Here is an 18,051-nt window from a genome sequence, read left to right on the forward strand (position 1 = left end):
GAAAGTGAAGTTGCTCAGTCATGTCCAACTCTTAGCGACCCCATGGACTGCAGCCTACCAGGCTCCTCCATCCATGGGATTTTCCAGGCAAGAGTACTGGAGTGGGGTGCCACTGACTTCTCCAAAACTGAGGCTAAGAGAGGTTAAACTAACTTGCCTGAGGTCTCAAAGCACATTAGGCGGTTGAACTGGGACCTGAAAGCAGGCAGCCTTATTTCATGCAGGAGGGCATGGCAACCCACTCCAGTATTCTTGCCTGGAGAATCCCCACGGACAGAAGAGCTCCACGGGCTATAGTTCACGGGGTCACAAAGAGTCGGCCACAGCTGAGCAACTAATCACAGCACAGCACAGCCTTATTTTAGAATTCAGGCTCTCAACCACAATGCTACCCTCAGTTTCCCCTCCTGTAAAAAGGGCCTAACCATTCCAGCCACATCAGCCGTAGGGAAAGTGGAAACTGAAGGTCAGAGAGGTTAAGCCACCTGCTCAAGTTTACACAGCCAGCAAGGTATGGAGTCAGGGCCTGCATGGGGTTTTCTGATCCTCCATCATCTGAGCTACAGGGTAGTGCCTGAGAATACGGCCTTTGAAACCCTATGTCATTTACCAGTTGTGCGACCCTGGCAAAGTGATAACTTCTCAGCTTTAGTTTCCTCTTCCAGAAGACAGAACTATCATGAGTGTTCAGAGAGATGATAACTGTTTAGTAATGGCGTGGACCAATGCTAGGTACCAATGCTAGGTACATAGCAAAACTTTAGAATATCAGATACTAAGATGGGCTTCTCTGGTGGCTCTGGGGGTAAAGAATCCACCTGCAGTGCAGGAGACCTGGGTTTGATCTCTGGATTGGAAGATCCCCTGGAGGAGGGAATGGCAACCCACTCCAGTATTCTTGCTTGAAGAATTCTATGGACAGAGGAACCTGTTGAACTCTGTCCACGGCGCTCCGGACACGACTGAGTGACTAACACTACACTACTAAGATGGGAAAGTTACAGCATAAACTTCAAGACTGTGAGCTCAAGAGAGGAAAAAAACAGATCAAAAGCATCAGCTCAAGAGGCTGAGTGCACAGTCTAGCCATTGACTGTGTAACAGTGGATGAGCTACTTAAGTTCACAGGGTTTCCATGTCCTTATCTGTAATTTGGGGATAATAACCCACAGGCCGCTGGGAGATTTTAATGAGGAAACACAAGCAAAGTGCTTAGAAGAGTCAGGGCCATGTGGACAGGGTATGATCGAAGCTAACTGCCCTGATCATTAATCACAAAAAGTGACCCCTGTTATTTCTACTACTCTTAAACCACACTGCTTCTTGGGGTGAAAATGTTTTTAAAACAATTAAATGCTATCAAATAAAGCATTATTGCCACGATGGCACAAGTTTCATGGTCTGACTTACAACAAACCTTCTCACACCCGTCTTTCCCCATTTTGTTCTGCAAACAGATTTCTTTTCTTTCGGAAAGAAAAGGCAGGGTATTCAAATGGAGACTGAACCAACCTGAAAACCATAGAGAGAGTGGGTGACTAAGGCAGGGCACCCACCCCAGTGCTGGCCTCTCTGAAAAGGGCGTCCTTCGGAGGCAAAAATCACACATCCTTGTGTGATCCTTAAGAGATCCCCCAGGCTCAGTGAGGGGCCTCCCTAGGTTCCCAGCCCAGGGCAGAGCAGACAGTAACATCCCAGGGGATGAGAAGACAGCCCGAAGGCGAGGCCCTGGGTCCTGCAGCCTTTATGGGTAATCAGTGCCGGCTCCAGCTTCTCCAGCTTCCTATCAAACAGCGGCCAATGTGTCTACAAATGAAAGGTCACCAGTTGCTTCATTCTCAATAAACTTTCCAACTAAGAAACTGAAAGTCAAGTGGATCTTGAGCCCTATCCAGACGTGGCAGCCCTGAGCAGACCCTGGAGAAAGAACAACTCTTTCCCGCCCTCTGTTTTCAACTCCCTCTCTGCTGGTGAGGTGATGCAATTCTTCTCTGGAACTTGATAGGATGTAAAAAATAATTACAAATGAAAAGGTTATTCATTTCAGACTCGCTCATTACAGTAATTAATAATTGATTATACTTGAAATTAAACACAATTTTTCATCAAAAATCTAATTAAAGATCTGCGCTTCTTGCCTGTTGATGAGATCAGTTGGTCTGCTGGCAAAAGTCTTTGTGAAGGATATTTGTGTGCTGCAGAGACAATTAATTTGATTTTGAATAATTGATAGATCCTTATAAGTTAGTCATCACAGCCTGAGATGATGGCGAAGCCAACAAGAGCTCACCCTTGGCCCTTGGAGAGCCAAGCAGCTGGAGAGCAAGCACAAGGCTGCCAACCCAGCCCTTGAGGACTCGTGGGACCCGGCCGATACCCACAATGCACTCGCGGCCTTAGCTTACTCTTCCTCCAGACTCGGAAGCATCCTTCTGAGGTAGTGGACTGTGAGGGAGAAATCAGGACTCAGGGGGAGAAGTAAGTTGCCCAAGGAGAAACAGCTGCTTGGTGGCTGAGCTGGGAATGGAATCCAGACTCTCAGGCTGCTGCAAGCTCTGCCCCCAAGTCTCCTTGCTGAGTTTCCAGGTTAACAGAGGGGAGCCCCCAGGCTTGCCTCTCCGATCTGGCTCTTGGATATGGAACCTAAACTGCTGTTTTAAGTTGTCTATATACCTCAGGCTTTGGCAGGAGGATGTATTTATTCTTGGCAGGGACACCTTCTCAGTGGACTTGAGACCCAAATTCTCCCAAATCGACCTCAACCACCCCCCTCCCTTCCCCAACACTGTCACCCTCTGAGTTGAAGCCCTCATCTTCTCCTGACTTGTTCAGGCAGTAGGACCCATTCTTCCTCCCTCCGCCCTGAACTTTCTAAGACAAACATGTCCTGCCACTGCTTCAAGCCCTTCAGGGGTTCCCTGTCGCCCATCCAGTAAGGTCTTAAACTTGGCCTCCACAGTGATCTTCAGAATCTGACCACTCTCTCCCGCATTAGCTCCAATCATGGTCCCCATGCCCTGCAAAGCCTTCAAATGGAAAATGTCTTTGCCACTAGATCGCCTTCTTTAAAGACTTGGAAACATCCCTTGGTCTAAAATTCCTTTTCTTCATGTCTACTTCTGGCTGTGACCTGAAGACTCAGCTAAAACAGCACCTTTGCCAGGAAGCCTCCTCGGGTCCCTCCTGGAGAGGGCTGGATATTCCTGCCCCCCATGTCAGAGCTAACACAGCTATGGAGTCATGTTGGATCAATTGCTGCTTCTAAGCTACCAGCACCTCAAGAGGAGGGGACATATTGTTGGCGCTAGCACAGCACAGTGCCTGACTCAAAGAAGGCACCTCGTTTGGTTTGCTGAATGAAAAAAGAATATTCACAAAATTGTAGATTCTAAGACTACTGTGAAATGGAGTATTTCCTGTCATATCAGTAAACAAGGATGTCGCAGCCATCAGCAATTTCAGGCCCCCAAGCGCGAATTTCTGAGCCCTTAGGGCACCCAAAAGGGAGAACAATGCTTATGATCCAGCAGCTGCTGCTCCTCCCTATGGTGAACAAAGAACTAAGGATGTGAAAAATCTAGAAGCAGGATGCCTATCTCAGATAGCTGTGATGCATGTGAGAAGAATTTCTGTGAGCCCAGCCTTTTTCATCCTCCCATACATAGAAAAGTGCCAAATTCCTTGAGATACCTGGTTTTCCTTAATTAACAACAATCTTCTGATATTCAGACTACCTGTCCCTTGCTGCAAACTTCTATACAACCTGATTGCCACCCTCCTGCCTACCTCCTCGGAGCAATTATGTCAGGGTTATTGAGACTCTGTCTTCCAGGCTTGACGTCCTAAAAATTCCCACCAAATAAAACATAACTCTCAGGTTCTAGGTTGTGACTATTTTTGGAGTTTGACATTATCAATGTGGGAAGGAAAATGAAAGGTCCTCCAGTGACAAGCCCTATTCAATGACTGAATCTTTGTCTTGCTTACGTGGTCATTAAGCACTATTTGCCCTCTTTCTAGACAGGAAGCTCACTAGCTCCCACAGTGGCCCCTACTTTTAGATAGCTGATGATGTATTCTTACTAAATAAGAGAGGAAGAAGCCCATGGGATGGATGGCAGAAAGAGACGTTATTTAATCATATAAAGACTTACACTTTCTGAACTAAGTTACACAGTGTATAGTATAAACCTTAAGACTTTAACACAAAACAAGTTGTTGTCTCTTGATGAACAGTGACGCTGCTTGTTCAAAAGTCTACTCATCTATAACCTATTTGCAGGGCGGTACTGGAGATGTGGACACAAAGAATAGACTTGTGGACCTGGCGAAGAGAAGAGGGTGGGACAAATGGAAAGAGTAGCATGGAAACATGTATACTGCCATATGTAAAACAGATAGTCAACCAGTGGGAACTTGCTGAATGACTCAAGGAACTCAAATTGAGGCTCTGTGACAACCTACAGGGGTGGGATGGGGTGGGAGGTGGGAGGGAGGTTCAAGATGGAGGGGACATAAGTATACTTATGGCTGATGCATGTTGATGTATGACAGAAACTGACACAACATTGTAAAGCAATTATCCTTCAATTAAAAATAAATAAATAAATAAAAAATTATGGTTCCCAAAGGAGAAAGGTGGGGAGGGGGGTAAATGAGGAGTTTGGGATTAGCCAAAATTAAAAAAAAAGGTCAACTCATCTATGAAATATAATAATGTCAGTAGAAAGCAAGGGCTGTGCTAGTGGTCGGTGGGGTTACAGTACTGGTGATGCCACCGAGAAACTGCTATGGCAGGTAGCCATGCTCGGAACCCCACAACCCTCCCCAGTAACCCAATCTATATCAATCCTGAACCTCTTGCAGAACCCGACTGGGAGCTGACTGCTCCTAGTTTGGCTGTTCCTTTTTACCCAATGACCCAGAGCAGGGGTGGCAAACACTTGGTTTGTCATCAATATTCTCCACTCCTGTGACCACAACAGACATCAGCAATCACTCACAGACTCTTCCATTGAGTCTGAATGAAGCCTTGGGAGCCTTCTCAGCACAGCTTTTCAAGGCGGCCACAGCTAACCAATCAGACAGAAGAGCAGATAAACACACATGCCAACCTGATCTCGATGCCATGAAATTCTCCAACCCAATCTTCACAAGCGGAGAAGAGACCCGGCATGCCAGATAAGGCTTACTGCAGCTCCAGATGTTTAAGGAGTCTTTGTTCGCAGGGTTATCATCTTCCTGATTACTTGTTTTTACTTAAAGATCTTGAGAGGGAAGTGACTTTACAGCTTACATCACCCAGACCCCCACTCAGGCTTGAGTCTCTTCTCTGCGTCCCAAACAAGTGGGAGCTGTGCTCTATGCATCATTCCTCGTGACAGTGCTTACTACCTCTCAAGACAGTCCTCTCCCGTCCACGATGACTTTGCTTGTCACAGAGTCCTTTTCCACAGTGGGCAGCACTCTGTCTTATTTGGCATTCTGCCACTGAGTTGCATTTCTATTTATTGGGTTTATACAGAAAGGTATCCTTTGCTAATAGATGGATCTCAGAATGCCTTAGCATGGATTCCAGGCCTTCTCAAGCTGGCCTAACCTACCATACATCTTAGAATTATAGAATTTGAAGGTTGGGAAGGACAGAGGGTTAAGCCAAACCTGGTGGATGCCGTTACCAACAGGCTGATTTACAGAGGGGCAGCGGACTCTACGCATCTGTCCAGAGTAACATCCTTCCTGGGAGCAGACCAAAGACCAGAGACAGGGGTCGGAAGCAGGACACCCGACTGTGCTGCAAACACATCAGAAGAGCGCGCGGTGGGGGGTGTCGCAGGCACGGAGGTGGGCCCAGAGGAGTGTGTTACACGGTGGGAGCCCTGGGATCAGCTAGGCAGGCCGGTCTGCGCTGCCCCCCGACCTGTGTGCCCCCCTCAGCCAGTGCCAACTGCTCACGGAGGCCCTTCCCAACCATGGCCTCCCACTGGACCTCGGCTCCCCCACAAGGCCTGGCCGGACCCTCACCTTCAGACCCGCTTTCCTGGCTTGAGGTCAGCACAGCCCGCTCTGGGGCAGCTTCCCTCCAGCCCCAGGGCCCGCGCGCGGCCTCCTCCCTGCTCCTCGCTGCAGTGGCGTGGCACCCGCAGGAGAGGCCAGCCTGCTCTCGAGCCTCCCACTTGCCTCTTCGTTTCACCCGTGACAGTCACGTCACAGACGACCACCTCAAAAGCCAGTCCTGAGCGCTGGTGCCTGGCGCGGGGGCCGACGGGACGTACGTCCGGGGCGTACACGCACGCCGCCGTCCTGGTGTACGTGCAGGAGGAGGGGCCGGGCCCGGAGCCCGCCTTGACAGTCTTGGGCTGCAGCTGGGGGTCGTTCCCCGCCGGCCCGCGCGGCTCGCCCTGCGAGCTCTGATGGCCCACGGCTGTCTCGGTCACTGCTCCCTGGGCCGAAGGGGCCCCCAGGGACGCTGGGGCAGGGGGGTACTTACCCGCAAAGTACGCCAGCAGGATGACCAGCGTGGCCGAGATGGCGACGGCGCTCAGGGCCGCGCACTTCCAGTTACAGTACTTGGAGGGCTTCTTGAGGTTGAAGGCCGGGCGGGAGAAGGTGGCGCGGGGCAGGGGTCGGGGCGGCGGCGAGTACACCGTGCTGGACGTCAGAGGGTAGCCCGGCGCCGCGCTGCAGAAGAGCGGGGAGGTGCCTCCCGGCTTGAAGAGGAAATGCCTGTGGGTGGAGAGAAGCCGGGGGCGGCAGGGTTAGCCGGCTCCCCGGGAGCCCACACCGGCCTGAGGGAAGAAGCATGCAAAGAGCCTGGAGAGACGGGGGGGAGAGAGAGAGAGAGAGTCGCCACGGAGGAGACGGAGGCACAGAGAAAAAGGAAAATCTTGCGCTGGACCACAGAACAGGGCACACGGAGACACGTTTCCACGAAAACACGGGTGGGACAGCCCTGCCCATGGGGAACCCGCCCCAGCTGGACAGAAGGCTGGGTGCTGAGAGCCTGTTCCCGGGAAGCCACGGGGGCTGGGATGCTGTTTTCTTGGAGAAGGAACTAGATGTCTTCTAAAATTACTGCAGGAGCTTGGAAAACGCCTAAAATCCTATTCTGCATCCCCCCACCCCCCGCACCTCCCCCCGGAGATTATGAAACCGCCAGCTTTTCCTCTCCCTCCAACACAGCCTTTGCTTGCGTACCATGGTGGAGGAATGGAATACCAACTTTTTTTTTTTTTTTTTTTTTTTTTTAAGAGGGGGTTGGGCTTCCCTGATAGCTCAGTTGGTAAAGAATCTGCCTGCACTGCAGGAGACCCTGGTTGGATTCCTAGGTCGGTGGGGAAGAGCCTCTGGAGAAGGGATAGGCTACCCACTCCAGTATTCTTGGGTTTCCCTTGTGGCTGGTAAAGAATCTGCCTGCAATGCAGGAGAAGTGGGTCTTCGATCCTTGGTTTGGGACGATCCCCTGCAGAAGGGAAACGCTACACACTCCAGTATTCTGGCCTGGAGAATTCCAGGGACTGTATACTCCACAGGGTTGCTAAGAATAGGACACGACTGAGTGACTTTCAGTTTCACTTTCACTTTGGTAGGGGTGGGAACCAAGAAAGCACTACTAAACTCTGCCAAGGTCAAGAGTCCCTTAGTGGCTGTTACACAGCAAATGGTAGCAAATGCCTTCAAAGAACTCTGCCCAGAAGCCAGCCTGCCGCCTTCCAAGCCCCTGGTAACAGCTGGGGCAGAGGACAGACGGGCAACTGCATCCTGCAGCCTGGCCATTGCCTTGAGGGCAGCATGGCAAAGTCAAAGCACATGGTCGTGGCCAAACTCGGTGCCAGGAAATCTTCCACAGCCTGTCTTTAACCATGGCCATGGGAGGACTGGAACACAGCCTGGGAAATGGGGTGCACTGGTTGTACTGCATGCCCCTGAAGTCTTAGGGCAGAAGGTAAGATTGAGAGGGACCTTGTACCCTGCTGGGGTGCAAGAGGCCTCGGGCCACAGAATACAACGCCAGGGCCAGCATACATACAACACAGGGCCTGTGCTACACAGAGGCGGCTACATGAGATGGCTTCCGGATGTCAGAGGCAGCCGATGAGATGCCGGGAGCGCCATATTAACAAGACTACTGTTAATATGCTGGGGGAGAGGGTACTCCAAGGATAAACTCTTGCAAGTTGAACACGGGCTTGGGGATGGGCGTGCAACATGGTCTCATCACTTCCCCCAGGAGGTCCCAGGGAAAGGTCTCAGGGTCAGCATGCGGGAGCGGGAGCCACAGGGAGAGCACACGCAGAGGGGAGGAGCGTGGGGACGTCACCTACCCGTCACTGTAAGCCCCATCGTGGCGGGAGGCGCTGAGAATGTCCATCTCAATGAGGTTGTCCTGCAATGTCCCTAGGAATGGCTGCTTGCCTAGGTTTCTACACACACATGGAGACATGAATGAAGCCATGAGTCATGCATCGATGAAGGGGACAGTAGAGAAACACAGAGTGGCTGACTGGTGCAGCTGTGCGTGAGACCAGCGGGGCGCAGTTTCCAGGCGAGGGGGCTGTGGGCAAGCCCCCAGTGCCGGGGGTCTGCCTGGCCCAGAGCATCTGGAGGGAGCACCCTCCATACAAACCTGTAGGTCTGCCAGTTGTGTGCATCACATCACACCTCTGACTGGCGAAGACTGATTATGGCTCATGTGCTGAGCTAGGCACGTGATGTTCATTTATGTCAGGTCTTCAACAGAGGCACGGTATAAGAAAGGCAGTGTCGTCCCCATTGTACAGAGCAGGGAATGGAGACAGGGAGGTCCCAGGACTAGCCCAGGCTACCAGCTAGCATGGTTCAAAGCAGGGATGTGAGGCCAGGTGTACCTGGTTCCAAAGCCTGTGCTTTCTCCTCTACTTGATCCTGCCTACATCTGCTTTAACAACAGCCAGAGATACTCACTTTGCTCATCCAAAGGAAAAAGACAGACAAGCATTTTGGGCCCTTTGCTACTACTAAAGCAGTGGTTCTCAAACTTGTAAGCATCAGAATCCTCTGGAGAGCTGTGCTTTGCTGAGGCCCAGTTTCAGAGATTCGGAATCACTGGGTGTTGGGGGGGGCCTGGGGATCTGCATTTCTCACGAGCCCCCCAGGTTGTGATGTGATACTGGAGGGTCAGGGTCCTTTGGCAGTGTGGGGGCCTGGGTGATGACTGATTGGCAGGGACAGCGCTCCACAGAGACGGGGGGCTCCTTTATCCCCCACATGCACTGAGGGCGCTGCGGCCTTCTGGGACCCAGAAAGAAGGCAGACACACTCGCCACTGTGGTCTCAACCGCGCCTGCTAAGTGACGTCACTCACACAGAAGCACACGGGGTCTCGTTTCCCGGTATTTCAGGGTTGCTGCCACCTCACTTGAATTGTTTTGAACAAGTCAGTGGTGGATACCACCTGCTGTCTGTGCCTCAGGGAAGGACCCATTGCAGAAAGTCACCTTTTGGGGCCAGCCCTGCCAGAGACTATCCTTCTGACTTTGACCAGGTTTTGAGAACTGGAAAACTAAATTCTAGCCCCCTTTCTGCCGCTTTCTTGTTGTGTGACTTTGTGTAGACACTTTAACCTCTTCTAATCTTACACTACTATATCTGTAAAACGGGGCTAATCATACTAAACTCACAGGTTGCTATAGGAACAGCTGAGGGATGTTGGAAGAATTTTCAAAGTTTAGGGAAAGGTTACAGAAGTACTGAGGCTAGCTGTAACAGTGGCTACCTTACCTATATCTGGGCTTCCCAGGTGGTGCTAGTGGTAAAGAATCCGCCTGCCAGAGCAGGAGGCGTAAGAGACGTGGGTTCGATCCTTGATTGGCGAGATCCCCTGGAGGAGGGCACAGCAACCCACTCCAGTATTCTTGCCTGGAGAATCCCATGGACAGAGGAGCCTGGCGGGCTACAGTCCACAGGGTTGCAAAGAGTCAGACACGACTGAGGGACTTAGCATGCACACACCCTGGATCCACTGCATACTTCTCACTGTCGAGAGCTGTGCAACTATTATCCAGTATAAATCTTTCTCCCCCAACAACCCTGTAAAGTCTCCACTGCATCCTTGTTTTGTAGGTTGGCATGCATGGCACGGCCTGGAGAAGTCCCAAGGTTCTATCGTATATAGTAAGCAAGTGGCAGAGCCGGACTGAAGCCTGACTTTGTCTGCCATTGGAGCTCAGGCCCGCTCAGGCCCGCTCAGGCCCTCTCTGCCGATAACCTGCCCAGCCTGTGGCTTTGCCCCTGCCAGCCCCACAGACTCGCAAAAGGAGGGGCTGTCAGTACTGTCTCAGAGCACCATTCCACTGGCCTTCCCAGGGACTGCGGGGGCGCAGACAGCACTGTTTTGCAGCCGAGTCTCTGAGTACCACCGTGGTGGGGGTACCTAGTGGTCTGGGTGGCAGCCGGTTCTGGAAGCCACTTCTGGGGCATCCCACAGAGGCCAAAGTTCCCACAGGGGAGCGGAAGTCCCTCAGAGTGGCCCCTTATTGCCCCCAGGCAGGGGGTCCTTCTGACAGGGGGTCTTGTGACCCGGCGGGAAGCACACAGGCCCTGGGGTCAGGCAGGTCTGCTTCTCTCAGCCCCCGGTCTGCAAGTGCCTGACAGATGGTAGTAAGAATGCAAATAATATTTGCTGACTACTGCAGGTGATGGGGTATACCAAGGGGAGTGTGTCTGGCTTATCATGAGCGTGTAGTTGGTGTTTAATTGAGAGTAGCACAGGGGGTGCTTGATTATTATTTCCTCTATTCCCTGTATTTCAGGAGGACATCTGCAGTCTTTTCATAGTCTATACCACCCAGCCTGGGTAGGCCTTCACTGCCCTGTCCAGGGACCCTAGAGCTGAGCTCTTCCTGCCTTCCTGGGGCCTGAGAGTGGCCACATGGCAGGCTCACCAGGACACGTGGGGGTCTGGCCTGTTTCACTAGGTGAGGACTGTGCTCTCAGATGGTCAAATCTAATCTTTAAGATGCATCAGTAGCAAGTAAATATATTCAGGGGAAAAGGACAAAGGATAAAGATCAAAACGTTAACACTGGGGATTTTCCAATGTCTGGAAAAAGAGCGATTTTAACTTTGTAATTTTAAAGGAAACTTTTAGAGAGAGAGACTGGGCAACTATCTCCTGAAAGTCCAGATCTATTCAAACAAGGGCAAAGGCAACACAACAGAAAAGAGTTTCTAGAGTGACAGAGTGCCTGTCATTTCCTGAGAGCGCGTCCGCATCCACACTAACTCGGATGTCAGTCATTTTGATCACTCGGGGGCTTGGGGGTGCATGAGTTCTCGCTGAAATGCTGCCCATTCAGATGCTGCTTTTGCCTTGAACTGTGCTCTCTGTATGCGCTCAGTCATGTCTGACTCTGTGTGACCCCATGGACTGTAGCCCGCCAGCTTCCTCTGTCCATGGGATTCTCCAGGCAAGAATACTGGAGTGGGTTGCCATGCCCTCCTCCAGGGGATCTTCCTGACCCAGGTATCGAACCCACATGTCTTGCATCATCTGCATTGGTAGGCAGTTTCTTTACCACTGTTTCACCTGGGAAGCCTTTGCCTTAAAATAACAAGCCTTATTCTGTACTTTCAAAACTGAGTTCTGGGTCGAATTATTAGGTCTCATCTGACTCTGAGAAAACCAAGGCCCAGAAAGACACGTATCCTACTCCCACCCACATAGCAAGTCAGTGGCAGAGCTGGAATGAAAACCCCAGTGTCCCAACGCCCAGGTCAAGGGTCCCCAGTATACTTCCTGTCTACCTCTGACCCCAACATCTGGGTTTCTGGTTCTTCTGAAACATAAACGTGATGAGGATTTCCTGATGGGGACCCTGAGCTGCTGAGCCCTCCCAGGGTCACAGTCCTGTAGGGTCTCCAGCTCACTGCTGCTGGGAGCTCAGGCGCCAGATTCATCTGACCCTCTCATTGCTGGGTGTTGTTAACTCATTTTACAGATATGGAAGCTGAGTCCCAGAGAGGTTAAGATTCTGTTCAAGATCACACAGCAATGAAAAGCTAGAGATGGGACTCAAATCCAGATCTCTCTGACCTCATCAAGCTGCCTATCAGGAAAGAGCAGCCAAGGGCTTGGAGGGGGCACTGCGGGGTAACGCTCAATTGTTCTTAGAGCTCCTCTTAGAGGGGAGAGGGGACTGGCTCCCTTCGAAGCCTGAGGGGAGGCCCTGGACCGGTCCCTAAGCTGCTTGAAGCGGGGTTCCGTCTCTTTGACCCAGGGCCGGCTGAGCTTGCCTCCCAAACGCAGAAGACAGGGCTTTGGGAGAGGAAGTGGCTGGGGAGCTGCAGTGGCCAGTGGTTCTTCTGGGACCATCCTGTTCAACAGCCCGTCTTCTCCCCACAAGCCCACTGTCCTGGACCAGGTTTCCACCCACAGGGCCCTGGGATAGCCGCCGATAGAGCAGGACAGGCAGGGATCACAGCCCAAACCCTGCAGCTGAGACCTACAAGGTGCTCGGGGTGCAAGATACTCAGCCAAAACCACTTAAAGTTATTTATGGAGCTGGCATTTGAGCAGAAGGATGAGCAAAGAAAAATGAACCAGCTCTTCCATGCCATTCCCATGATGGCCCTCTCGATCTGAAAGATGTTGACAGCTACTCACCCTCATGTCTACCACGCCAGCCCCCGGGCCCGCAGGGTAAAGTGCGTCCTCCTGTTCATGGAACTCAAGGGTCACTGACCCCTATTTACTGTCATCTCGCAGGGAAGCCCTGCAGCTCCCACTTCAGCCAACTCTTAGCCCTCTCCCCTAAAATCCAAGTTCTCTCCTGGCCTTTGCACAACTCTCGTCTCACAATTCCTTTCTCCTCTGAAATTCCACTCATATGTGCCCCAGGATGCTACCTTTAATAATCAGAAAGGCAGCGCTGGACAGTGGTTGGGGTGGAAACTCCGAGTAGGCTGGCCTGGGTATGGATTGTGGCCCTGCCCTTCACTGGCTACGGCTCCTTAGATAAGTTTCTTTAGTTTTCTGTTCTTCAGATTCTTCTCTTCTCCGGTGAGGAGGATAAGAAGACCAACTATCTGTGCAGAAGAGCTAAGATAGCAGTCCTGACGGGTATCCTTTGAAAGGCATGCTTATAAGGTCGATGTGTCTGCTTGTCTGGTGTCTGGGAACTTAGGGTTCAGGCGGGTTCCCACCATCAACTGATAAGAGGGATGACTCACTGAGCCTCGGCTATTTGCACAAACAACAGGGTTTAAGCTGAACACCTGCCTTCTTCCTGGGAATCTGGATTTTGGATACATGCCAGGCAGGAGGCAAGGTGTCCATGTGACCAGCCCTTAATAAAACCCTGGGCACTGAGTCTCTAATGAGCTTCCCTGGTTGGAAGCTCATTAGCGCACTCAGTATGGGCTCTCTGAGTGTTTGTTATGGTTATTATTTGGTGCTTCTAAGCAGGGGAGGGGGAGGTCACACCTTCCTCTCTGCTGGGAGGCTTCCCTGGTCAGAGTATTATGCAGACAGCCCTGCCTAGTTCCTTCATTTATGGGTCTGCCTCCCTCACAAGACCTTGTGCTTCCTGCGTGGGAGTGGCTGTGCCATGTCCGTGACCGAAGCAGCAAATGACAGAGTCCGTGGGGTTCTGTCAACTCCCTGCAATGCTCAGAGGCTGGCCTGGAGCAGCAGGAGACACCGTGCACCCTTCTGGGAAGCGCATCAGGGCTGGGCTGCAGACCAGGGGATGGCCTCCCATCCCTGAGGGTGGGCAGGGCTGTTGCCCCGGTGGAGTGGGCCCCAGGCTCCCAGACCAGGCCTGCGATCAGGTGAGCTAGAGCTGAGGTCTGGCGGCCTTCTGCTCTGGCTTCCCCTTCATCCGACAGGAGCCCGTTGGGTTATTCAGCAGGCAGGCCCTGTGAAATCGGTTATGTGTTCGATGCCGCAGACTGTGAAAGAAGGAGATCAGGTTTTAGGGGACCCTCAACACGTGGTTCCCCCAGAATGGACCACAGACACACCTGCGGGGCTTAAAGCAACATCGCAGCCCAGCTAGACCCCATCTCCTTCCTCCCTGGGGACCTCGGTCACCCTGGGGGAGTGCCAGGGGCATAGCGGGGAGGGGCAGGGAAAGCAGCAGGTTAATCAAGTCCTCGCTCTTCTCTGTCTTTGGTTAGCCTCTTTTCTCCTGCCAGCATGCAAGAGAAACCCCTTCTGGTCATTCTGCCAGCCGTTAGGGCATTTGCTCAGCTACTTACTTTCCACCCTCAGCCAAGACTCAGTGTGACAGTTAGGGACGGACCGTGGCTGCCTCTCTGGCCTCGGGAGGGAGGCCCACCTGCTGGCGGGGCTTGGCGAAGCGCTTCAGGACAGCCGCCTCACACAGGCCCTGCCCTCTGGGGCTCCCCAGGCCCGCCGCTCCTCCCCGCCTCTCCCCGGGGCCTCTTGCTCTTCACCAGGCAGTCCCCCAGCACCAGGTCCCCTGGGACGTCTCCCCGCTCAGGCCTCAGGTGAGTGTACGTGTCCATTCCTTTGCTCCATCATTCATTCACACCATTTCAGTTGTGTGTTGATATTTATCAAGCCCCCATCAGGTGGCAAGGCTGTGTTGTGTGCTGGGGGATCCTGAGGCAAGGCAGTTAAAACACATTTCCGGTGCTGATCTCTAGCCTACTGCTAGAGTATGTTCTCTGGCACACAGTAGGCACCGCTGAATATTTCCTGGACAACAAACAACTACATGATAAGCCCTTGAGCATGCACGTGTGCTAAGACACATGCAGACATTATTTTTGTGACTGTTCCAACATCTTGATGAGGCAGTACGGTAGATTCAAGGAGGATGAAAATTCTCAGCTCTTCTCGCTTTGAGATATGGGGGCTATTGTCTCTCCCTTGAAGCTGGCTGGCCCGTGACTGCTCTGACCAACAGAATATGACAGAAGTGACACCATGCCAGTTCCAAGCCAAGCCTAATATTAGGAGGATCAACGGCTTCTTGTCTCAGCGCAGTGGAGCCCTGAGCTGCCATGTGGAGACCTCATGAGAAGGAGAGGGTGCCCCCAACCTAAGCCCAGCTTCCCGGCGGACTCCCCCAGGGTGTCAGGCACATGAGTGAAGCCATCTTGGATGCTTCAGACCAGCTCAGCCAACAGCCAGACACCACAACTGCCTCCCGTCTACCCCATGTGGAGCAGAGGACCAGCCCACCCGAGCTCTTCCTGAACTCAACTCACACTGTGAAGTACAATCAACTGGTGGTCTCTAAACCACTAAGTGTTGGGGTAGTTGGTTATGCAGCAATAGATCATTAGAACAGGAATTCACTAACACTTTCTCCCCTTTAGAGACGAAGACTTGTAAGGTCTAGGTCCACCCTAGACCTGGGGGTGGGGGTCTGATCATAGGATGCATTTGATCTTTAAACCTGTGCTTTGTACAACTCACTACAGTGAGTAGACCATCACTTGTGCCCTCAAAATGTCAGGGTCAAACTCACTTCTTCGAAGTAAAGAAGAGAGAGAACCCACAATTTCCTCTCAACTCCTCTGGTGAGCAGGACCTTAATACATATTTTTGAATGACTTCTTCTTCACAGGGTTGATATGGGGAGCAGATACACATGGGAGAAAAATGGAAACAGCTTTTATGGCATGTCTTTTATTGCCAGGCACTGTGCTGTATGCTCATATATTAACTCCCAAGCTAAGAGATGTGACTTCTTATCCCAGTTTATAGATGGGGACATCAAGGTTCAAAGATGTTGAGGAATCTTCCCAGCCAGGAAGCGCTGAAGCCAAGGTAGGAGTCTATACCCATCTGATCTAAAGCCTGCATCCTTCCCACCTCACAAAGTTGGTCAGTTACCTGTGATCCTATCTCCCAGACTTGACACGGCTCCCTCTTAAACTTTACCTTGTTGGTTTTGGGCTGTTGACCAGCTGGTACTAAGATCCAGAATTCTGATTGTGTTATCCACTGTACTAGACACCTCTCCCAGTTTCAGGCTATTTTTAGATGCACAGAACTCTGTGGTCATAGACGAAGCCTTCCTCCAACATTTCATCTGGGTCTTCAAGGACAAGTAGGACTTTGCTAGACCAAGAAGGAAGGAGGAGGGTGACTCTGGCAGAGAGTTGTGCAAAGAGTATGTACAAAGGCACAGGGGCATGTGAGGCCCAAGGTTTTGGTGAAATACTGATAAATACACATATGTGTACAATCATCTATATACACATACACTGAATATTAAATTTACAAGGTTATGTTATATATGTGTATGGATTTAGATAAGCAAGAAAATGTTACATAAACACAAGTATATGCCAACACATTAATAATGATTACTGTCTGGTGGTAGATAAGGGTAACTTTCTTTTCTTGCTTATTTCTGTTTTCTAACTGCTCTATAGAATAACAGTTGAATGATAAACTGTTAAGAAGAGAGAAAACAAGGTTCCTGTGGTTTGAGTAGCAGAAGTGGGAGGACAGAGGGTGGATGGGCATGTGGGCACTCGCTGTCCAGGCAAGAGTTAAGCTGGGACCACCCTCACATCTCCAGCTAGCCATCAGGAGACCAACCCTGCTGCTGGTCCTCTCCTCTATCTTTCTATCCTTTGAGAAACTTGGAGAACCACCTACTTTGATGCTATGGGAGAAACACGAGCATTTAAGCAGGGGGAGTGGCTGCCACACTCTGTTCAGAGAACGAGAACCATTGATTACTTGCTGGCTTCCTTTGATCATGTGCTGTCATTCAACAAGCACTTGGGGAATACTGGGGATCTAATTAAGCTACTCTGCTTGGGAAGGCACACAATTATCTGACTCTGTCCATGAAGAGAGCAAATGAGGCACGTAGGGAAAAGTCACACATGATTTTAAAGGCTGTCAACAGACATATTAATTAAGAGACCGGGGAAGGGGCTGGGCCATACCTGTGAGAAATGTGCTTTAGGAAAAAACGTCTGTACAAGGGGTGAAATGACACAAAAGGATGCTGGTTTTCTCTCACTGGACCCACGAGTTTAACGTGGGAGTATCACAGCCATGTGCCAGGCAGAGTCAGATGGGTCCACTTCCCGTGTGTTGACTAACTTCACTTCCTTAGATGTGACCTGACTTTTGTCCTCTTCCCAGGTAAGGAACAGGGATTTGAGAGGCTAAAATCTCTGTTTCCCACTACTTTGAGAAATAGGGCAGAAGAGTAAGAGGTTCCAAACGTCCAGCCTGGGACACTTTGTCCTCGGTTCAGAGCAAGTAGAGAAAGGCTACGTCCCCCAAAGTCAACAGTGCATATCTCAGAGTGCCAGGCTGACAGGTGAGTCTAATTTTCATCTTTATATCTTTCTGCGTTTTCCCCAGTGGCCTTATATGGTTTTCATAATCTTAAAAGAATCTTCTCCACTTGGAGAAGATAGTGACTTGGCAAAGGGAAGGAAGGCAGCTAGGAACTGAGACTGACCAAGATTCTTGAGCTGAAAGGAGCATCTGAGGAGGCTGGGAGAAAGGAGAGGCAGAGTCCAGTCCAGCAGCAGGTGATGGTACTGCAGGGAGACAACCCCGTATCCCGGAGCCGGGGCACCTGGGTTCAAATCTCAGCTGTGCATGGACTGTGATAGGACCTAAACTAGTCACCTAGCCTGAGTTTTAGCTTCCAAACCTGTCAGCTGGGATCACAATAATAATAATACCTACTTCATCAAGTTGTGAGGATTACTATTATATCACACAAACTCGAATACATCCATGTCAGGGCTCGTTAGGGCTTTGGGGGCAGAGGGGCTAGGCCAACGGGAGGAGGAGAAGAGGGGAGGGGAGATGGTCCTGGGCAGCCACCTACCCACTGGTTGCTCCTACCTGGTCCCCAGGTGGTCCCCATGGCACCATGCAGGTGCCACGCCAGGCAGAGGGGGACCAAACCACGGAAGGGAATGGCGGAGGTGTGGGCCCAAATCAGACCCTGGGAGTTTGCTCGCTGCCACGTGGCAGCCCTGCTTAGACACAGCAGCTCTCACCTACTGTTACAACAGCACTTTGCACCCAGCAGCAGCCCTGTGGTGTAGTAAAGT

The 18,051-nt window shown here is 51.4% G+C and overlaps 1 protein-coding gene across 1 annotated transcript in view; it reads right to left on the bottom strand.

Moving 5' to 3' along the window:
- The window catches only part of TENM4 (teneurin transmembrane protein 4), a 759,511-nt gene that overhangs the window by 236,808 nt on the left and 504,652 nt on the right, over positions 1 to 18,051 (bottom strand). The window contains exons 8-9 of the mRNA XM_061168374.1: positions 8,325 to 8,423; positions 6,491 to 6,726 (exon numbers count right to left, since the gene is read on the bottom strand). Coding sequence (XP_061024357.1) covers positions 6,491 to 6,726; positions 8,325 to 8,423 — 335 coding nt within the window. The remainder of the gene's footprint in view (positions 1 to 6,490; positions 6,727 to 8,324; positions 8,424 to 18,051) is intronic.

The sequence above is a fragment of the Dama dama genome, chromosome 2 (assembly GCF_033118175.1).
Source record: "Dama dama isolate Ldn47 chromosome 2, ASM3311817v1, whole genome shotgun sequence".
Taxonomy (NCBI): Eukaryota; Metazoa; Chordata; class Mammalia; order Artiodactyla; family Cervidae; genus Dama; species Dama dama.